The sequence below is a fragment of the Anomalospiza imberbis genome, chromosome 11 (assembly GCF_031753505.1).
Source record: "Anomalospiza imberbis isolate Cuckoo-Finch-1a 21T00152 chromosome 11, ASM3175350v1, whole genome shotgun sequence".
In the NCBI taxonomy this organism is placed as follows: Eukaryota; Metazoa; Chordata; class Aves; order Passeriformes; family Viduidae; genus Anomalospiza; species Anomalospiza imberbis.
The window spans coordinates 3,381,479-3,403,736 of NC_089691.1; the positions used below are offsets into that span (position 1 = coordinate 3,381,479).

The 22,258-nt window shown below is 57.2% G+C and overlaps 1 protein-coding gene and 1 long non-coding RNA gene across 3 annotated transcripts in view; one reads left to right on the forward strand and one right to left on the reverse strand.

The window, feature by feature from the left end:
• Positions 1-22,258, forward strand: part of LOC137480451 (uncharacterized) — a 235,431-nt gene that overhangs the window by 103,648 nt on the left and 109,525 nt on the right. The window lies entirely within an intron of this gene.
• Positions 16,586-22,258, reverse strand: part of LOC137480450 (uncharacterized) — a 99,242-nt gene continuing 93,569 nt past the window's right edge. The window contains exons 9-10 of the mRNA XM_068201477.1: positions 16,865-16,936; positions 16,586-16,777 (exon numbers count right to left, since the gene is read on the reverse strand). Of these exons, the coding sequence (XP_068057578.1) occupies positions 16,671-16,777; positions 16,865-16,936 (179 nt within the window). The 3' untranslated portion in view covers positions 16,586-16,670. The remainder of the gene's footprint in view (positions 16,778-16,864; positions 16,937-22,258) is intronic.

A 22,258-nucleotide genomic window follows, 5' to 3' on the forward strand; every position in this document is an offset into this window, starting at 1 on the left:
CAGCATGGGCTCCCCCAGCCCCTCGGGGCCCCGCCGCTGCTCACAGCAGCCCCGGCCTGGCTCCTGCCTGCCCTCACCGTGGGCATCCACAGCTGCTCCTGGGCATGGTGCTCCGCTAGGGCTGGTGCTGGCTGGGCTTTGCTGGTGGTACCACCTGGACATATCTATGACAACTTTATTTCTTTATTTGAACATAAAATTTGGTCCAAGCCCTGCCCTGGCAGAGAGGGGCTGCCCACCTTCAGTCGTCTTTGGGCAACAGGACCAGGGGGCTCAGGGGCAGAGGGTCTCGTTGTGGAGGGATGAGTTTTGGGATGGGCTCAAGACATTAGTGCAGCCGCAGCAGGGCAGATAGGGACAGGAGTGAAGAGCTGGGAACACAGGTGAAGTTCTCGCTGCCTGAGTTGTTAGGCTCCTCTTCGGAAGATGCACAGGGAGCACCTTTGGTGAGAGGAGTGGTTGAAGCCCCCGGCTGCCAGCGGCACACTGGGACCCTCCTGCACAGCAGGGCCCGGAGCTGGCAAGGCTCCCCAGCACGGCTGGAGCTGCTGGCACAGCTTGGCCCAGCTGGACAGCTGCCCCTCAAGGCCCCGGGGAGCAGGGGACGGGTCTGGGCAGGCTCCCTGGCCAGGAACGGGCCCCAGAGCGCGTCTGCCTTTCGAGGGCAATCTCGAACCCGCTCTTTCTGCTCCCCACCTTGCCTTGTCTCCGCCCTGTGCCCCTGGGGCTCCTCTTGGCCAGAATTAATAATCCGTGATTGTTCTGTCAGGAAAGGGACATGGAGAAGTTGCTCCAGCATGCACCATGGTCTTCACACTGTGACTGGCCAGCACTTTCAGTCAATCCATATCTCGATCCCAGTGTAGACGGAAGCACAGTCCAGAACCGTTTTCATGCTCTGCTGGGTCATGCTCTGCGAGGCCCTTGTCGTGCCCACGGCGTTGCTCGGCAGCCCCATCGGAGCCCGGGGCCGCAGCCATTCACTGCCGGGGCCGGAGGTGGCCCGACAAGGGTGTGGTGGATACTGGAAACCCCGCCCGGTCCCCAAGGATGGGCTCTGGTCGCCCGCCGGTCCCGCAGGCCGGGCCCAAGGCTTTGCAGGAAGCTTCCTGCTGACTTTGCAGCACCTCGACCGGGAGTGTCCCTTTGCTGTGCTGAGAAAACTGAAAAACCCCCTCTAGTTTAACCCCGGTGCACACCTCCTGAGGGATCCCTGCACAGCACAGCAGAGACTATCAATACTCCTTTGTGCTTCAAGAGGGATTCCTGCGCCACTCAGAAGAGACCCCAAAAGAGCCCTGTGTGCCTCACGATGAATCCGTGCACTCCTTAGAAGAGACCCCAAAATATCTCAGTGTGCCTCATGAGGGATTCCTGCGCCCCTCAGAAGAGACCCCAAAATATCCCAGTGTGCCTCTTGAGGGATCCGTGCACCCCTCAGGAGAGACCCCAAAAGAGCCCTGTGTGCCTCACAAGGAATCCGTGCACACCAATGCAGAAACTCCAAGCCAGCCTTGTGGGCCTCCCAAAAGAACCCAGCCTCCTGCCCACCTTCGGAAGGACTCAGCTCCTCTCCAGGCCTTGACGGCAAGCACTAACCCGCCACGTTAATCACGAGGAACTCAAGCCCCTGCCAGCCTTACAGAGGTCTCCAGTCACCTGTATGACACAGCAGAGATCCCAAATCCCCTAAGAACCTCATGAGGAGCCCCTGCCACGTGCCCTGCTTACAAAGGACCAAAGCCCCGCATGTCTTCCTGCAAAACCCTGCACCCACAACACCCCCCGCCACCTCGTGTGCCCCGTGACGGAGCCCGGTCGTCTGCCAGCCTTACAGGGGTCCCCTCATCACCTGCATGCCATAGAAAAGCCAGGCCTGCCATTAACCCGAGCCAGCAGCCTGTTCCCTGACAGAAACCAGTTCCCTTCTGGGCATCCCCCAGTGTTGTGGGGCCGGCAGCATCTGTGGGAGCAATGGGGAGCGTGAGCCCGCGCTGTGCTGCGCTGATGAGCTGGCAGCACGGTGGATACGGCCAGGACGTTCTCTGCTTCCCCCAGAGCTGGGGCCTGCAGGCACCTTGCCGCCCCTCGGCACAGGCTGTGCCACCCAGCAAAGCCCAGCCGGCCGGGAGGAGAGCCCGGGGCCAGCAGGAAGCTGAGAGAAGCCCCTGCTCTAGAAGTGAGGCAGTTGTTGCAGAAGCAAACAAAGATGGTGACTTGAAGAGATTCCCACTGTGCTCAAAGTTTGCCTCTGAAGACTGAGAGGTGAGCTTGTCAGAAATCCCAGAACACGTCAGGGAAAAGGTTTTGTGTTAGGTGTTGTGATCAGGCACAAGTCTCCAGTGGGAAAAGAGCCTCTGAAGCAGGCTGTGAGTCTTGGGGTGTATTAGTTCTTAGTAGAGTACAGATTACCAATTAAATGCAATTTTATTTTTGATTCTAGAAATGTAAAAATGTTCTAAGTTTTTCTGAATTCTAAAACTACTTTGAAAAATATGGAACTGTGTGGGAAAAGGGACGAAATATTTGGAGAATTTTCTATGAAAAATATTCCTAAATCTTGCAAAATGAAAAATAAACATAGTAGCTGCTGGTCTCGGGAGCCTGATGCCCGGCTGCTGCCTGCCCATCACTGGCTGTGACCAGACAAGCAGCTCTGCCAGTGCTGGTGGTAGCACACAGGGACAAGGGCTGAAGCACAAAGATGTTGCTCAAGCCCTTTCCAGGCAGGAGGGCTGCACCTTCAGTCCTGGAAAGACATCAGAGGCAGCATCCTCGGGGACAGAGGGTCCTGTTCCGGGGGGTGGCAGCATGTCCCCAGCAATAAGTGGGCAATGCAGCTGTGGAAGGGACAATGGAACCGGGCACAGAGATGCATGACAGGTCCAGTTCTCCCTGACTGAAGTCTTTGGCTGGTCTTGTGAAGCTGCAGAGGCGCTCCTGTGGAGAGAGGAGCGGGTGAGGCTCCCGGCTGCCAGTGGCACACTGGGACCCTCCTGCACAGCAGGGCCCAGAGCTGGCAAGGCTCCCCAGCACGGCTGGAGCTGCTGGCACAGCTTGGCCCAGCTGGACAGCTGCCCCTCAAGGCCCCGGCGAGCAGGGGACGGCTCTGGGCAGGCTCCCTGGCCAGGAGCGGGCCCCAGAGCGCGTCTGCCTTTCGAGGGCAATCTCGAACCCGCTCTTTCTCCTCCCCACCTTGCCTTGCCTCCGCCCTGTGCCCCTGGGGCTGCTCTTGGCCAGGCAGCCTCAGTGGGAGCCAGCACTGGCTGCAGCCCCAGCGGGCCCCCCAGGACAAGGCCCAGCAATGAAGAGGCCAATGAAAGCACTGGGCAGCAGCAGAACCCTCAGCAGAGCTCTTTGGACAACCACGGACCGGCCACAACTCCTCTGCAGTCTCACTGGGAACATTCCCTGTCTACATTAGGCTTCCAAAAGAAGCTGTTTGAGGGAATGATGAACAAAACACTCACCGTTTTCTCTTCCAATGCTTCCAAATTCCGGCACAGCATAAAATGAAGACAAGCTCCAAAAGAAGCATGCCTGCCATTAACCCTAGCCAGCAGCGTGTTCCCTGACAGGAACCCGTTCCAATGCCCTTCTGGGAATCTGGAACAGGTGTTGTGGGGCCGGCAGCATCTGTGGGAGCAATGGGGAGCGTGAGCCCGCGCTGTGCTGCACTGCTGAGCTGGCAGCACGGTGGATACGGCCAGGACGTTCTCTGCTTCCCCCAGAGCTGGGGCCTGCAGGCACCTTGCCGCCCCTCGGCACAGGCTGTGCCACCCAGCAAAGCCCAGCCGGCCGGGAGGAGAGCCCGGGGCCAGCGCAGCTGCTTGGGCAGTCGCTGCTTGGAGGGACAGGGGCCAAACCCATCCCTGAGCAGCCCCTGCCAGCCCTGGCCCTCCCTGCCCCGTGACAGCTCCCCCAGCCCCAGGGGACAGAGTCAGGCCCTGTCAGGAGCCAGTGCAGCCCCTGCCCAGTCAGGAGCCAGGGCTGGCTCTGGCCCTGGGCTGGCAGCAGGGCTCCCGCTCGAGGCTGCTCCTGTGCCTTGGGCCTCTGGGCACTCAGGGCCAGCTGCGGGAGCAGCTGCAGTGGGAGAGGCGTTGGTGCCCGAGTCCCGATTCCCCGGGGCTGGGAACGAGCTCCAGAGGCCTCGAATCCGAGGCGCCTCCAGCTTTGGCTGCTGCCGGGCCGTGCAAGGGCAGGGCCTGGGGGAAGAGCTGCTGCCACACAGCCCCGCCGAGGGCTGAGCCCGGCTGAGCCCGGCACAGCAATTACCTCCTGTGACTGTTTCTGTGCCTGGCATCGCCTTCCTTCCTGCAGCAGGGGCTGCCAATGGGCCACTGTTTCTTTGGGGAAACACCTCCTTCTGTCCTGCCTTTTGGTCTGTCACTAGGGAAACAAAAAAGAAAAACTGGATCAGGTGGAACAATCACCCATTTGTTTGCTGATATCTTTAGGGCGTCATGCTTAGCAAAAATGGAAATAAGATTCATAAAACATCTGGGTTTTTAGGGCTGGGCCAGGGCCCCCCCTCCTCCAAGCAACTGCCAGTGCCGAGCCGAAGTCGGATGAGATTGCCCAGGGTGAGGGCGCACACGTGCATGGTTCTGTCCTGGCACCTGCAGCGATGCCCTCCTGGTCGAGCTTTGGGCTCTGAGCTGGCGGCTCTCCCAGGGGAAAGGCCTTGACCTACCCTCACCATCTCCCAAAGGCGCAATCCTGAACGTGGGTTGGGAAGCCAGATCACTTTTAGCAACAGGTTCAGCTGCAAAGAAAGGCAGGGCAGAACAGCTCCTGTGACTCTGCTGAAGATTCTCCTTCAGGCCAGAGTGGCAGTGAGTGCCCCTGGGTGATTGGTGCCCTCCAAGGCACTCCCTCAGCTCTGCCTTCCACTCAGGAGCAGGGGCAGGGGGACCACGTGCCTGCGGTGGCCCCACACTGGGATGGAAGGAGCCCCTTGCGGGGCAGTTGCGGGAGAAAGGACTCCCTGGAGCTGCCAGCAGCTCTAAACCCAGCCCCAGCCTGGGCCAGGGCTTGGCAGCAGCAGCAGGAGCAGCTCAGGCTCCCTGGGGCCGGCAAAGGAGCTGTGAAAGGCACAGCCCCGGGGCACAGCCCTGGGCCCGGCCCCTTCCCTCTCTGCTCTTCTCCGTGGCTGCACAGAGCACCCGGAAGGACACACTGGCATGGCACATGGGTGGAAGATGGAGAGCTAAATGCTCCTTCCTCCCACTGACAGCGATCCTGTGGGATCCCTCAGGGCTCCAGAATGGAGCAGGGGAGCATTTCCAGAGCTGATCAACCTTCGGGGGAACTTAAGGGAAATGCCACATGAGTGAGCTCTTGCCACATTGACACTGATTATTCTGTCAGGAAAGGTACATTGAGAACTTGCCTCCAGCCTCTGGCAAAGTCTTCAAACCACCATTCACCAGCATTTCCAACTCGTAATCCCAATCACCATTCACCAGCATTTCCAACTCGTAATCCCAATCACCATTCACCAGCATTCCCAACTCGTAATCCCAGTCTAGAAGGGAGCACAGATCAGACCCATTTCCATGGTATGCTGGGATCCCCTTCTGCCTTAGGGAACTGGGCACTGCAAGGGGGTCAGATAAGGCTGTGGGAGCCTGTGGCTCCTGGTCACTCTCCATACTCTTTGCAGGCCCTGTACAACATCCCTGGAGGGGCAGCTGGAGCAGCCCAGGGCCCTGGGGCTCTCTCACTCCCACACAGGAAACCCTCACTAAATGCTTGGGGAAACTGCAGCAGGCAGTGCCACAACTATCCCTCCCAACCTTTGTCCCTCCCTCCTGCTCACCCAGCTGACCGCGGAAAACCTCTCCTAGACCAAGGACACATAGCCAGGCCCTCTCCGGACATACTGGAGCCTTGCTCTCGCCCTGCCCTTTCCCCACTATGGGCACCCCGTGCAGTCTCTCCCAGGTTTTGGGACGTCTCTCCCACGGAGGGACCCCAGCAGGACTGCTCAGTACCCGAGTGCCCTGAGCATAACAATTCCTCTGGGCTGTGCCGGTCTTGTCCGGGCTGTGCCCGCACTGCCAAGCAGCAGAGAGGGCAGCTCAAGCCTCAGCAGGGCTCAGCAGGCCCAGAGGCACAGCAATTACCTCCTGTGACTGTGCCCATGCCTGGAATTGCCTCCCTTCCTTCAGGAAATGCTGCCTTCCATAACGCCTCTCTGTCCATCCCTTGAGAAAGGAAGAGGCACAGCTGGATCAGATGGAATCATTACACATCGGGAAGGTGGAAACTTCAGGAGGCAATCCTTGTCAAAGACATGGATAAGGATCAGGAAAGTCCTGATTGCCCCAAGCCCTTGGGGCTGGCTATAGCCCTTCCTTCTCCAAGCAGCCACCCCACAGGATGTGCCTGGGACCAGGAAATTGCAGGGGAGCTCAGGGTGTGCATGGCCCATGCTGCAGGTTGGGCTCCCTGGCAGCTGGTGCCAAATGCCTTCCTGCAGAGGCTGGGGAGAAGCTGCAGCCAGGCCAGGCTGGCAAACAGCCCTGCAGGCCATGAAAGCAGCAGCAGGGCAGCCAGGCCGCCATGGATCCCTTCCCGCTGTGCCGGGCGTGGCGTGCCCAGATGTGCTGGGAAAGGCCCCTGCTGCGGAGTTCCAGGGGAAGGCTGGGGGAAATGCTCTCACCATGCTCTTTGTGCAGCTCCACCACAGTTTGCTTCAGGATGTTGTTTGGCTCACGGAATTTCTTCTTTCCTCTGCCTTTGTTCTTCCCTCTCAGAGGACCTTAACAGAACGTAGTTCCATTTCCCAGGAATGGATCCCACAAAACCAGAGCTCAGCCTGTGGGGTCACCAGGGACACACTACTCACCCTCACCATGGGAGCCGGGCATGTGTGTAGGAATCAGCAAAGGAACAGGAAAAATCCTCCCTGCAGACACATCTGTAACACAACAGCCACAGAAGCTTCTGTCACCTGGGTCCTGCCAGGTTGTCATCAATTATTCCTTGGTGAGACACTGAGAACATACCGGCAGGAGGCTCCAAGGGCGTCAGAATTTCATTCAGCCAAGCTAATGGAGAAGCCTTCCCATCAACCTCATCTAGAACGGAGCACAGATGAGAACATATTTCAGGGTCTGCTGGGATCCCCTTCTGCCTCTGAGAAATGGGCACTGCAAGGCAGTTGGGTAAGGCCGTGGGAACCAGATGTCAATGGACACGGCCAAAGGTGCCCAGGGGCCTGGGGAGCTCAGGCCTGGCTCCTGGTCACTCTCCACACTCTTTCCCTGCCCTGGCAACATCCCTGGAGGGGTGGCTGGAGCAGCCCAGGGCCCTGAGGGCTCTCTCACGACCACAGCTGGAACTCTTGCTAAAGCACTGGGGAAAACTGCAGCAGGCAGTGCCAGAACGATCCCTCTGGCCCTCCCTCCCGTCTGCCCTTTCTCACTCCCTTCCTACCTTCTATCTCTCCATCCCTCTTTCCCCTGGGACAAATCCCGCAGCCCAAGGACACAGAGCCAGGCCCTCTCAGGACACACTGGAGCCTTGCTCTCCCCCTCTGCCCTTTCCCCACCATGGGCACCCCGTGCAGTCTCTCCCAGGTTTAGGGACGTGTCTCCCACAGAGGGACCCCAGCAGGACTCCCCAGTACCCGAGTGCCCCGAGCATAACAATTCCTCTGGGCTGTGCCGGTCTTGTCTGGGCTGTGCCCGCACTGCCAAGCAGCAGAGAGGGCAGCTCAAGCCTCAGCAGGGCTCAGCAGGCCCAGAGGCACAGCAATTACCTCCTGTGACTGTGCCTGGCATCGCCTCCCTTCCTGCAGCAGAGGCTGCCAATGAGCCACTGCTTCCTCCGGGAATCTCAGCCTTCAGCACAGCCTCTCCTTCCATCTCTGGGGAAAGGAAAAGGGACAGCTGGATCAGGTGGGGCTGTTCCCCACTGGGAAGGTGGCATCTTCAGGAGGCAAGGCTTGTCAAAGACATGGTTAAGAATTACGAAATCCCTATAAACTTTTCGGGTAGGCCAGCGGCCTCCACTTTCCAAACAGGTGCCCTTTCTAAACTATCCAAAGACTGGGAAATTGCAGGGGATCTCAGGATATGCATGGCCCATGCTGCAGGTTGGGCTCCCTATCAGCTGGTGTCAAATGCCTTCCTGCAGAGGCTGGGGAGAAGCTGCAGCCCGGCCAGGCTGGCAAACAGCCCTGCAGGCCGTGAAAGCAGCAGCAGGGCAGCCAGGCTGCCATGGATCCCTTCCCGCTGTGCCGGGCGTGGCGTGCCCGGATGTGCAGGGAAAGGCCCCGGCTGCGGAGTTCCAGGGGAAGGCTGAGGGAAATGCACCCACCTTGTCCTGCCTGCAGCATTTCCTTCAGCATTTGCCTCATGTGTTCGGATGGCTCATGGGGTTTCTTGTGTCCTGTAGCTTTGTTCTTTTCCGTTGGAGGACCTTAGAGCAACATAGTTCCATGTCCCAGGAATGGATCCCACAAAACCAGAGCTCAGCCTGTGGGGTCAGCAGGGACACACTACTCACCCCTGCGACGGGAGCTGGGCTTGCGTGCAGTAACCAGCAAAGGACCTGGGAAAGTCCTCCCTGCAGACACACCTGTAACTCAACAGCCACAGAAGCTCCTGTCACCTCTGCAGATCTGCACCGGCAGCACGGATCCGCAGGAGCGCTGAGGGGATGGTGCAGGGCGAGGGCACACACGTGCATGGTTCTGTCCTGGCACCTGCAGCCATGGCCCCCTGGCCGAGCTTTGGGCTCTGAGCTATCAGCTCTCCCAGGGGGAAAGGCCTTGACCTACCCTCACCATCTCCCAGAGGCTCAGTAATGGCTATGGGTGGGGAAGCTGGACCACCTTCACCAACAGCTTCAGCTGCAAAGAAAGGCAGGACAGAACAGCTCCCGTGGCGCTGTAGGAGATCCTCAGGCTCCACCAAGGCTCAGCCCCGGGGCACAGCCCTGGGCCAGCCCCTCCCCTGTCTGCTCCTCTCTGTGGCTGCACAGAGCACACGGAAGCACACATTGGCATTGCACTCAGGAGGAAGATGGACAGCTAAATGCTCCTTCCTCCCATTGACATTGATCCTGTGGAGTCACTCAGGGCTCGAGAAGGGAGCAGGGCAAGGTTTTCAGAATCCTTCAACCTTGACTTAACCTTAATGAAAATGGCAGATGAGTGAACTCTTTGCCACCTTGACACTGATTATTCTGTTAGTAAAAAGGGAAATTCAGAACTTGCCTCCAGCATTCTCCATGATCTTTAAAGTGCCATTCACCAGCACTTGCAAATGATTCAATTCGCGATCCAAATCTAGATGGAAGCAGAGACCAGACCCATTTCCATGGTGTGCTGGGATCCCCTTCTGCATTAGGGAACTGGGCACTGCAAGGGGGTCAGGTAAGGCAATGGGATCCAGATTTGAATGGACATGGCCAAAGCTGGACAGGGGCTTGGGAATCTCTGGGCTGGCTCCTGGACACTCTCCACTCTCTTTCCCTGCCCCGTGTAACATTTCTGGAGAGGAAAATGGGGCTGCCCAGGGTCCCCAGGGTCTCTCTTCCTCCCACAAAAGAAACCCTCCCTAAAGCCCAGGGGAAAAGCATCCCCCAGCGCTTCCCGGGGAGCAGGGAGCGCTGTCCCGGGAAAGGGGAGCCAGGCTGCCGGCTCACCTGCTCCCCGCGCTTTCAGCGGAGCAGCCTGGGCAGCCCTGGCAGGCAGGGCCACGGCCAGGAGGAGCAGGAGGAAGAGGCGCAGAGCAAGGGCCATGCTGCCTTGCCCTCTGCCAGTCCCGCAGCTCTTGCTGCCACCGCTGTCCTCACACAGCTGTCGCAGTGTCAGCACCACTGCTGCCAGCGCCGCTGCTGCCACAGCAGTTGTGCTCAAGGACTGACTGCTCGGTCGTTGTGGTGCTGTGCAACCACGGGGCTCTGGCACCTCTGTGACCTCAGAGCCTGCTGTGACCTCAGCCTGCTGTGACCCCAGAGCCTGCTGTGACCTCATGGCCTTGGCTGTACCCCCAGAGTGTACCCCCATCTATGCCAAATGGACTGGCCTGACTGTAAATCTTTTGCTTGATCCAAGGGCCATGGCTCAGCAAAAACCTTTGCTTTGCCTGCTGGCATTGCAGGTCAGGCTGTGTCCCTGGAAATGTTCTTGATGGCTTCCCTCTTTTCCTGGGCATGCCACTGGAGGAGGTCCAGGCCCAGATGATCCCACTGAAGGAAATGTGCCCTCAGCCCAGGGACGCTCAGCATGGGCTCCCCCAGCCCCTCGGGGCCCCGCCGCTGCTCACAGCAGCCCCGGCCTGGCTCCTGCCTGCCCTCACCGTGGGCATCCACAGCTGCTCCTGGGCATGGTGCTCCGCTAGGGCTGGTGCTGGCTGGGCTTTGCTGGTGGTACCACCTGGACATATCTATGACAACTTTATTTCTTTATTTGAACATAAAATTTGGTCCAAGCCCTGCCCTGGCAGAGAGGGGCTGCCCACCTTCAGTCGTCTTTGGGCAACAGGACCAGGGGGCTCTGGGGCAGAGGGTCTCGTTGTGGAGGGATGAGTTTTGGGATGGGCTCAAGACATTAGTGCAGCCGCAGCAGGGCAGATAGGGACAGGAGTGAAGAGCTGGGAACACAGGTGAAGTTCTCGCTGCCTGAGTTGTTAGGCTCCTCTTCGGAAGATGCACAGGGAGCACCTTTGGAGAGAGGAGTGGCTGAAGCCCCCGGCTGCCAGCGGCACACTGGGACCCTCCTGCACAGCAGGGCCCGGAGCTGGCAAGGCTCCCCAGCACGGCTGGAGCTGCTGGCACAGCTTGGCCCAGCTGGACAGCTGCCCCTCAAGGCCCCGGGGAGCAGGGGACGGGTCTGGGCAGGCTCCCTGGCCAGGAACGGGCCCCAGAGCGCGTCTGCCTTTCGAGGGCAATCTCGAACCCGCTCTTTCTGCTCCCCACCTTGCCTTGTCTCCGCCCTGTGCCCCTGGGGCTCCTCTTGGCCAGAATTAATAATCCGTGATTGTTCTGTCAGGAAAGGGACATGGAGAAGTTGCTCCAGCATGCACCATGGTCTTCACACTGTGACTGGCCAGCACTTTCAGTCAATCCATATCTCGATCCCAGTGTAGACGGAAGCACAGTCCAGAACCGTTTTCATGCTCTGCTGGGTCATGCTCTGCGAGGCCCTTGTCGTGCCCACGGTGTTGCTCGGCAGCCCCATCGGAGCCCGGGGCCGCAGCCATTCACTGCCGGGGCCGGAGGTGGCCCGACAAGGGTGTGGTGGATACTGGAAACCCCGCCCGGTCCCCAAGGATGGGCTCTGGTCGCCCGCCGGTCCCGCAGGCCGGGCCCAAGGCTTTGCAGGAAGCTTCCTGCTGACTTTGCAGCACCTCGACTGGGAGTGTCCCTTTGCTGTGCTGAGAAAACTGAAAAACCCCCTCTAGTTTAACCCCGGTGCACACCTCCTGAGGGATCCCTGCACAGCACAGCAGAGACTATCAATACTCCTTTGTGCTTCAAGAGGGATTCCTGCGCCCCTCAGAAGAGACCCCAAAAGAGCCCTGTGTGCCTCACGATGAATCCGTGCACTCCTTAGAAGAGACCCCAAAATATCTCAGTGTGCCTCATGTGGGATTCCTGCACCCCTCAGGAGAGACCCCAAAAGAGCACTGCTTGCTTCATGAGGGATCCGTGCACACCAATGCAGAAACCCCAAGCCAGCCTTGAGTGCCTCACAAAAGAACCCAGCCTCCTGCCCACCTTCGGAAGGACTCAGCTCCTCTCCAGGCCTTGATGGCAAGCACTAACCCGCCACGTTAATCACGAGGCACTCAAGCCCCTGCCAGCCTTACAGAGGTCTCCAGTCACCTGTATGACACAGCAGAGATCCCAAATCCCCTAAGAACCTCATGAGGAGCCCCTGCCACGTGCCCTGCTTACAAAGGACCCAAAGCCCCGCATGTCTTACTGCAAAACCCTGCACCCACAACACCCCCCGACACCTCGTGGGCCCTATGACGGAGCCCGGTCATCTGCCAGCCTTACAGGGGTCCCCTCATCACCTGCATGCCATGGAAAAGCCAGGCCTGCCATTAACCCGAGCCAGCAGCCTGTTCCCTGACAGAAACCAGTTCCCTTCTGGGCATCCCCCAGAGTTGTGGGGCCGGCAGCATCTGTGGGAGCAATGGGGAGCGTGAGCCCGCGCTGTGCTGCGCTGCTGAGCTGGCAGCACGGTGGATACGGCCAGGACGTTCTCTGCTTCCCCCAGAGCTGGGGCCTGCAGGCACCTTGCCGCCCCTCGGCACAGGCTGTGCCACCCAGCAAAGCCCAGCCGGCCGGGAGGAGAGCCCGGGGCCAGCAGGAAGCTGAGAGAAGCCCCTGCTCTAGAAGTGAGGCAGTTGTTGCAGAAGCAAACAAAGATGGTGACTTGAAGAGATTCCCACTGTGCTCAAAGTTTGCCTCTGAAGACTGAGAGGTGAGCTTGTCAGAAATCCCAGAACACGTCAGGGAAAAGGTTTTGTGTTAGGTGTTGTGATCAGGCACAAGTCTCCAGTGGGAAAAGAGCCTCTGAAGCGGGCTGTGAGTCTTGGGGTGTGTTACTTCTTAGAAAAGTATAGATTACCAATTAAATGCAATTTTATTTTTGATTCTAGAAATGTAAAAATGTTGTAAGTTTTTCTGAATTCTAAAACTACTTTGAAAAATATAGAACTGTGTGGGAAAAGGGTCGAAATATTTGGAGAATTTTCTATGAAAAATATTCCTAAATCTTGCAAAATGAAAAATAAACATAGTAGCTGCTGGTCTCAGGAGCCTGATGCCCGGCTGCTGCCTGCCCATCACTGGCTGTGACCAGACAAGCAGCTCTGCCAGTGCTGGTGGTAGCACACAGGGACCAGGGCTGAAGCACAAAGATGTTGCTCAAGCTCTTCCCTGGCAGGAGGGCTGCACCTTCAGTCCTGGAAAGACATCAGAGGCAGCATCCTCGGGGACAGAGGGTCCTGTTCTGGGGGGTGGCAGCATGTCCCTGGCAATAAGAGGGTGATGCAGCTGTGGAAGGGACAATGGACACTGGCACAGAGATGCATGACACGTCCAGTTCTCCCTGACTGACGTCTTTGGCCGGTCTTGTGAAGCTGCAGAGGCGCTCCTGTGGAGAGAGGAGCGGGTGAGGCTCCCGGCTGCCAGTGGCACACTGGGACCCTCCTGCACAGCAGGGCCCAGAGCTGGCAAGGCTCCCCAGCACGGCTGGAGCTGCTGGCACAGCTTGGCCCAGCTGGACAGCTGCCCCTCAAGGCCCCGGCGAGCAGGGGACAGCTCTGGGCAGGCTCCCTGGCCAGGAGCGGGCCCCAGAGCGCGTCTGCCTTTCGAGGGCAATCTCGTCCCCGCTCTTTCTCCTCCCCACCTTGCCTTGCCTCTGCCCTGTGCCCCTGGGGCTGCTCTTGGCCAGGCAGCCTCAGTGGGAGCCAGCACTGGCTGCAGCCCCAGCGGGCCCCTCAGGACAAGGCCCAGCAATGAAGAGGCCAATGAAAGCACTGGGCAGCAGCAGAACCCTCAGCAGAGGTCTTTGGACAACCACGGACGTGCCACAGCTCCACTGCAGGCTCACTGGGAAGATTCCCTGTCTACATTAGGCTTTCAAAAGAAGCTGTTTGAGGGAATGCTGAACAAAATACTCACCGTTTTCTCTTCCAATACATCCAAATTCCGGCACAGCATAAAATGAAGACAAGCTCCAAAAGAAGCATGCCTGCCATGATCCCTAGCCAGCAGCTGCTTCCCTGACAGAAACCCGTTCCAATGCCCTTCTGAGAATCGGGAACAGGTGTTGTGGGGCCGGCAGCATCTGTGGGAGCAATGGGGAGCGTGAGCCCGCGCTGTGCTGCACTGCTGAGCTGGCAGCACGGTGGATACGGCCAGGACGTTCTCTGCTTCCCCCAGAGCTGGGGCCTGCAGGCACCTTGCCGGCCCTCGGCACAGGCTGTGCCACCCAGCAAAGCCCAGCTGGCCGGGAGGAGAGCCCGGGGCCAGTGCAGCTGCTTGGGCAGTCGCTGCTTGGAGGGACAGGGGCCAAACCCATCCCTGAGCAGCCCCTGCCAGCCCTGGCCCTCCCTGCCCCGTGACAGCTCCCCCAGCCCCAGGGGACAGAGTCAGGCCCTGTCAGGAGCCAGTGCAGCCCCTGCCCAGCCAGGAGCCAGGGCTGGCTCTGGCCCTGGGCTGGCAGTAGGGCTCCCGCTCGGGGCTGCTCCTGTGCCTTGGGCCTCTGGGCACTCAGGGCCAGCTGCGGGAGCAGCTGCAGCGGGAGGGGCGTTGGTGCCCGAGTCCCGATTCCCCGGGGCTGGGAACGAGCTCCAGAGGCCTTGAAGCCGAGGCGCCTCCAGCTTTGGCTGCTGCCGGGCCGTGCAAGGGCAGGGCCTGGGGGAAGAGCTGCTGCCACACAGCCCTGCCGAGGGCTGAGCCCAGCTGAGCCCGGCACAGCAATTACCTCCTGCGCCTCTACCCATGCCTGTGTCCATGCCTGGCATCGCCTTCCTTCCTCCAGCAGTGGTGGGCACTGAGCCACTGCTTCCTCTTGGATGTGCCACCTTCAGCATAGACTTTTTCTCTTTTGCTTTAGAAAGGAAAAAGGACAGCTGGATCAGATGGAACCATTCACCATTCCAGGACATGACATCTTCAGGAGACAATACTTGTCAAAGTCATGGATAAGGATCAGTAGAAAATGGCCAGGTTACTTGGGCTGTGCCAATGACCTCCCTCATCCAAGCAGCCCCTACACCTGGTCTGCCCAGAGATCGGGAAATTGCAGGGGAGCTCAGGGTGTGCATGGCCCATGCTGCAGGTTGGCTCCCTGTCAGCTGGTGCCAAATGCCTTCCTGCAGAGGCTGGGGAGAAGCTGCAGCCAGGCCAGGCTGGCAAACAGCCCTGCAGGCCGTGAAAGCAGCAGCAGGGCAGCCAGGCCGCCATGGATCCCTTCCCGCTGTGCTGGGCACGGCGTGTCCAGATGTGCAGGGAAAGCCCCCGGCTGCTGAGTCCCAGGGGAAGGCTGAAGGAAATGCACCCACCACGGCGTCTCTCCAGGTCAGTCAGCATCTGGTCTAGATGTTTGGCTGCCTCCAGGGATTTACTGTCTCCGCTGTCCTTGTTCTTCCATGTAGGAGGACCTTAACAGAACATTGTTCCACGTCTCCTTCAGGCCAGAGTGGCAGTGAGTGCCCCTGGGTGATTGGTGCCCTCCAAGGCACTCCCTCAGCTCTGCCTTCCACTCAGCAGCAGGGGCAGGGGGACCATGTGCCTGCAGTGGCCCCACACTGGGATGGAAGGAGCCCCTTGCGGGGCAGTTGCGGGAGAAAGGACTCCCTGGAGCTGCAGGCAGCTCTAAACCCAGCCCCAGCCTGGGCCAGGGCTTGGCAGCAGCAGCAGGAGCAGCTCAGGCTCCCTGGGGCCGGCAAAGGAGCTGTGAAAGGCACAGCCTCGGGGCACAGCCCTGGGCCCGGCCCCTTCCCTCTCTGCTCTTCTCCGTGGCTGCACAGAGCACCCGGAAGGACACACTGGCATGGCACATGGGTGGAAGATGGAGAGCTAAATGCTCCTTCCTCCCACTGACAGCGATCCTGTGGGATCACTGTTGGGCACAAGAGTAGAAATTCGGAGGACAGGATTTCCAGAATCCATCCAACTTCAAAGCATCTTTATGGAAATCACACATGAATATTACTCTGGACAATAATTACTCGGATAGGAAAGGGTTGCCGATAATTTACCTTCACCAAGCTCCAAGACGCTTGAACCATGGTTTGCCCGCATTTCTAAAAGATGTGAGTCACGGTCCCAATCTAGAAAGGAGCACGGATGGGAAATGTTCCTTGGTGTGCTGGGATCCCCTTCTATGGGGAAGTGAGCCCTGCAAGGGGCTCAGGTCATGCTGTGTGCCTGCACTGCCAAGCAGCAGAGAGGGCAGCTCAAGCCTCAGCAGGGCTCAGCAGGCCCAGAGGCACAGCAATTACCTCCTGTGACTGTGCCTGGCATCGCCTCCCTTCCTGCAGAGGAGGCTGCCAATGAGCCACTGCTTCCTCCGGGAATCTCAGCCTTCAGCACAGCCTCTCCTTCCATCTCTGGGGAAAGGAAAAGGGACAGCTGGATCAGGTGGGGCTGTTCCCCACTGGGAAGGTGGCATCTTCAGGAGGCAATGCTTGTCTCTGTCATGCATGAGATTCAGGATAAAGACCAGGTTATTGGGGCTGCTCCAGGGCCCACCCTCCTCCAAAGAGCTGCCCCTCCAGATGTGTTCAGAGAGGGGGAAATTGCAGGGGATCTCAGGTTGGGCTCCCTGGCAGCTGGTGCCAAATGCCTTCCTGCAGCGGCTGGGGAGAAGCTGCAGCCAGGCCAGGCTGGCAAACAGCCCTGCAGGCCGTGAAAGCAGCAGCAGGGCAGCCAGGCCGCCATGGATCCCTTCCCGCTGTGCCGGGCACGGCGTGCCCTAATGCGAAGGGAAAGGCCCCAGCTGCTGAGTCCCAGGGGAAGGCTGAGGGAAATGCACCCACCACGGCGTCTCTCCAGGTCAGTCAGCATCTGGTCTAGATGTTTGGCTGCCTCCAGGGATTTACTGTCTCCTGTAGGTTTGTTCCTCTCTCTCGGAGGACCTTAGGAGAAGTGTTTGCATTTCAGAAGAATGGATCTCACAAAACCAGGGCTCAGCCTGTGGGATCAGCAGGGACACACGACTCACCCCTGCGATGGGAGCCAGGCTTCTGTGCAGCAACCAGGAAAGGAGCCTGGAAAGTCTTCCCTGCAGACACACCTGTAACTCAACAGGCACAGAAGCTTCTGTCACCGGCTTCCTGCCAGGTTGTCAATGATTATTCTTTTAGGAACATTGACAACATACCTGCAGGAGGCTTAAGAGGCTGGAAATCTTCCTGCAGCCAAGCTGCTGGAGAAGCCTTCCTAGCATGCTCATCTAGAAGGGAGCACAGAACAGAACCATTTCCTGGTGTGCTGAGATCCCCCTCTGCCTTTGGGAACTGGGACTGCAAGGTGGTCAGGCAAGGCCGTGGCAGCCAGATGTGAAAGGACACGGCCAAAGCTGCACAGGGGCCTGGGGAGCTCTGGGCTGGCTCCTGGCCACTCTCCACACTTTTGGTAGGCCCTGTGCAACATCCCTGGGAGGGCGGCTGGAGCAGCCCAGGGTCCCTGAGGGCTCTGTCCCTCCCTCTGAGGAAACCCTCCCTAAAGCCCAGGGGAAAAGCATCACCCAGTGCTTCCCGGGGAGCAGGGAGCGCTGTCCCGGGAAAGGGCAGCCAGGCTGCTGGCTCACCTGCTCCCCGCGCTTGCAGCGGAGCAGCCTGGGCAGCCCTGGCAGGCAGGGCCACGGCCAGGAGGAGCAGGAGGAAGAGGCGCAGAGCAAGGGCCATGGTGCCTTGCCCTCTGCCAGTCCCGCAGCTCTTGCTGCCACCGCTGTCCTCACACAGCTGTCGCAGTGTCAGCACCACTGCTGCCAGCGCCGCTGCTGCCACAGCAGTTGTGCTCAAGGACTGACTGCTCGGTCGTTGTGGTGCTGTGCAACCACGGGGCCCTGGCACCTCTGTGACCTCAGAGCCTGCTGTGACCTCAGCCTGCTGTGACCCCAGAGCCTGCTGTGACCTCATGGCCAGGCTGGAGTGGTGTGGGCAGTGGGATCTGCCTTCTTTGGCAGGGAGCTCACCCTGCCCAACGGCTCTGTCCAGGGGTTGTGACACATCCCACCCCAGCTGATCTCACAGGATGGGGCATGAAGGGATGGAGAGCAGCCCGGCCAAGAAGGCTGGTGCTAGATGAGAGGCTGGAAATGAGTAAGCCATGTGCATCCAAAGGAGAGTGCCCAGGAGGTTGACGGAGGTGATTCCACCTCTTTGCTCTGGTGAGACTCCACCTGGAGTACTGTGGAAGGTGTTTTATACTGCTGGCCGGGGGTCTGTGTACAAATCACGAACGGGACAGGACTGCTGAGGAACGCGTCTCGAGCTGTTTATTTTCTAGCATCAGCCTCATTACATGGTGACGACAATGGGAGGATGCCAGCAGCTCACATCCCCGGCAGCAGACAAAGAACTTAATGTGACAACTTACTTTAAAAGCTTTTTGACCAATCACACAAAGCAAAAGCATATTGACAATAGATTTATCCAACCTCTATAAGCACACGTACCTTTTGTTAATGCAGTGCTCGCTTCTTTCAAATACAATACCTACTTGTATTGTAAGCCTTAAAACCCAATGCACAGAGCTCCATTATTAAGCTTAGAACTTCCTAATATCTTGCTAGAGATACTTTTCTGTAGCTTAGGGAGTTACTCTAGCCAAGCGGTAATACACAGACCATTGTACTGTTTGTCCTTACTTTTCCACTTCTTCTATACTTTTTCTGCTGACAAATCTTACAGCTACTGCTTAGCTCTAATCGCAGTTCTGCTGTCTCTGAGGCCTGCCTTTTGCAGCTTTCCCAAAACCCTCTAATTTTAAAGATTCCCGCGTTTTACAGCGTCTTCTGTGAGCCAGAGAGAAGTTTGATAAGAGGATCCATGTTTACCCCTGAAAGAATTTTCTACCAAAGTCGTTGACATAGAAACCAAGAAAGCAAGGAGGATAAATAAGAGAAACCTGCAACTGCCTATTCCAATAAGCACTTGGCTTGCCTCTGGTGACCAATGAGTAAACTTATGTGCTTTGGAAGAATGTAGAAAAAGCATGCATGCTAGAATCAAACCGGGGTTTGAAGCCTTCTGGAAATGACGTGTGTTGCCTTGTATTTTCTCCGTCTCTACCGTGACAGAGTACTGCATCCAGCTCTGGGTCCCCAGCCCAGGAAGGACACGGTTCTGTTGGATCTAGTCCAGAGGAGGGGCAAAATGCTCTGAGGGCTGGAGCCCTTCTGCTTTGGAGACAGGCTGGGAGAGCTGGGGGTGTTCAGCCTGGAAGAGAGAAGACTCCAGGGAGACCTGATTGCTGCTTTTCAGTACCTTAAGGGGGCTTGTAAAAGAGATGGGACAGAATTCTTAGTAGGGCCTTTTGTGACCAGACCTTGGGGGAATGGTTTTAATCTAAAAGACGGTCGATTCAGACTAGACAAAAGAAACCCATTTTTTACACTGTAGCTTTCGAAACCCTGGCACAGGTTGCCCAGAGAGGTGGACATGCATCCCTGCAGTCATTCAAGCTCGTGCTCTGAGCAACCTGACCTAGTCAAAGGTGTCCCTGCTCACTGCAGGGCATTGGACTAGATGGCCTTTAAACGTCCCTTCCAACCCAAGCCACTCTGTGCTCCTGTGCTCCATCAAAGCAGTGCGGGATTAGTGCTGGGGTGACGATGCTGGCACCTGTATTTTGGTAGTTGTGCCATTTAGCAAATGGCCAAGAGAGGATTGGTGGGCTGGGCAGTGAAGTCTGCAAATAACACGCAGTGTGCTCAAGGAGAAACAGGAGAGGAACACAGCTTCCAGTGCAGATAAATGCCAGCATTTTGCTGCCCATCCCATGTTAAGAAATAAAGGAATGTCCTGAAGATCCCTTCCTGTGGGTGCACGATTGGCTGTATCAGTACCTGTGTTCTGTAAAACAGGTAAATTGTTACAGCTTCTTGCCCTGTTTATCGCTGGATAAAACCCAAATGCTGCCTTGCTCCCTGTCTACTTTCTTCCAAGTCAAGGCAAATTTTGCTCATTATCGAGTGGGACATATTCATCTGCTCCCAAGCAAATTCTTCTTGCCATTCACACAATGTGGATTTGCTCGAATCAGACTGTAACTAAGGCCTACCTCTCACTAGAATTCAAGCTGACGAATTGTGAGGCAAAGTGTCGAGTAATTTGTCCTCGTGTCTGGCACTGTAGAGGGTTTTTCTTTAATTAAATGACATTTGAAGACAGCTGTAGTCTACCATACTTCTGGCATCCTAGAAATGAAGAAACAGCCTTTGAAACAGGATTTTATCCTTTCTTCCTCCTCCTCCTCCTCCCAGGAATTTTAATCTCTGAGGTCTAAGCTCTTCAGCTGCCTCACAAACATTGTTTTAATTCAGACTGGCATCCATGCAGTGAGCCACAAATCAGGACAGTGGCTGTGAAGCCTGAAGCAATGCAGGTTTATAGCGCTGAAAATATTAATCTGTTACCCAGGTTAAGCCAAGCACTTCCCAAATAACTCTACCTATCCTCAGGGATGTTTCCAAAAGGATCACTGTGACAGCTGGGAGTGGGGAGAGAGAGTGTCATCAGCATTAAAAATACAGCTTTCTGAGATCTTTATATTCCAATAAAAAGAGAGTCAAAATTGTTCATATATGGAACATTAACTAAGGAGTGAATGACAGATTGTCAAAATAATTGCTTGGGGAACAAAAAAAACACCATAAATTAAAATCTTTTCATGTGTAGATAATACGTAAACCATCCGGCCAAGAAAAAAAACAGATGTGCCAAAACTAAAAGCAATAAGGCTGTTCCGTCTGTCTCAATACAAAAAAAAAAAAAAAAAGACTGAAAAGAATCAGAGATCCTCAAGACCATTACTATATACAGGAGCTTCCAGGTATTGGGGAAAAAATGAAGGAAACTGTAGTGTGCAATTCACAGAGGTAACCTGGAATTTATTGGTGAACTTGTTGCAAAATTTCTGAGAGCAGACTGGAAAAGCATAGGGACTGATCAGACCATGTGTGGGCATTTCCAGCAGTGTGGGGGATGTTTCTGGGAGCAGCTGCAGGGAAGAAAAGCAGCACACGATTACTGGGCGTCCTAGGGCGACGCTATGATGCTCGTATCCCCGATGGTGTGTTCTGTTGATGCTGGATATTATATTGTGTGCCTTCCAGACGGGCTCTGACAGCGAAGGCGGGGAGAAGAAGAAGCACGGAGTTTGTTATCAGAGACTGCACTCACTCCTCCACAGTCTGCTGGAACACAGAACTCCACGGTGTTCTCTGGCCACGGACGGGGCAGAACACCGCGCTCCTTTGCTTTTTAGTTGCTTTAGCTAGCTGAGGCAGTCCAAGTTTTCCCTCGACTGGTTTTCTTTCCCTTTCCTTGGATCCGTTCAAACCTGCTCCGGACCGGGACCTGGGGAAGCGCCGAGAGCTTGCACTCTGTGGCCCACGGGGGGCTCCTCTGGGCAGCAGCCTTTCCCAGTGCCAGAGTGACTGATAACAGAGCCACCATCCACCAGAGAGATTTTCTGAATCTGTCATCTCTTCAGAGCGACAAATGAGTTTTGTCATCTGGTATTGCTCATTTTTTGGGCTGGGGAGTGCTTTGCCTGTTAAATATACAGGTTTTTTCCACTTCTCTCTGAGGAGTTTTTTCCCAAACTGATGGGGGGGAGGGGTGGTATGGGCTTGATTTCTGGGGCGGGCCCTTTTGGGGGTTTTCTCCCAAATTTGCCCTAAAGCAGGACACTGGGACAATCTCTTTGCGGGCTGTAGACTTTATGACAGTCTGTCCCCTGGGGCTGGGGGAGCTGTCACGGGGCAGGGAGGGCCAGGGCTGGCAGGGGCTGCTCAGGGATGGGTTTGGCCCGTGTCCCTCCAAGCAGCGACTGCCCAAGCAGCTGCGCTGGCCCCAGGCTCTCCTCCCGGCCGGCTGGGCTTTGCTGGGTGGCACAGCCTGTGCCGAGGGGCGGCAAGGTGCCTGCAGGCCCCAGCTCTGGGGGAAGCAGAGAACGTCCTGGCCGTATCCACCGTGCTGCCAGCTCAGCAGCGCAGCACAGCGCGGGCTCACGCTCCCCATTGCTCCCACAGATGCTGCCGGCCCCACAACACTGGGGGATGCCCAGAAGGGAACTGGTTTCTGTCAGGGAACAGGCTGCTGGCTCGGGTTAATGGCAGGCCTGGCTTTTCCATGACATGCAGGTGATGAGGGGACCCCTGTAAGGCTGGCAGATGACCGGGCTCCGTCATGGGGCCCACGAGGTGGCAGGGGTTTTGTGGGTGCAGGGTTTTGCAGGAAGACATGCGGGGCTTTGGGTCCTTTGTAAGCAGGGCAGGTGGCAGGGGCTCCTTATGAGGTTCTTAGGGAATTTGGATCTCTGCTGTCTCATACAGGTGACTCAAGGCCTGGAGAGGAGCTGAGTCCTTCCGAAGGTGGGCAGGAGGCTGGGTTCTTTTGTGAGGCACTCAAGGCTGGCTTGGGGTTTCTGCATTGGTGTGCACGGATCCCTCATTAAGCAAGCAGTGCTCTTTTGGGGTCTCTCCTGAGGGGTGCAGGAATCCCACATGAGGCCCACTGGGATATTTTGGGGTCTCTTCTAAGGA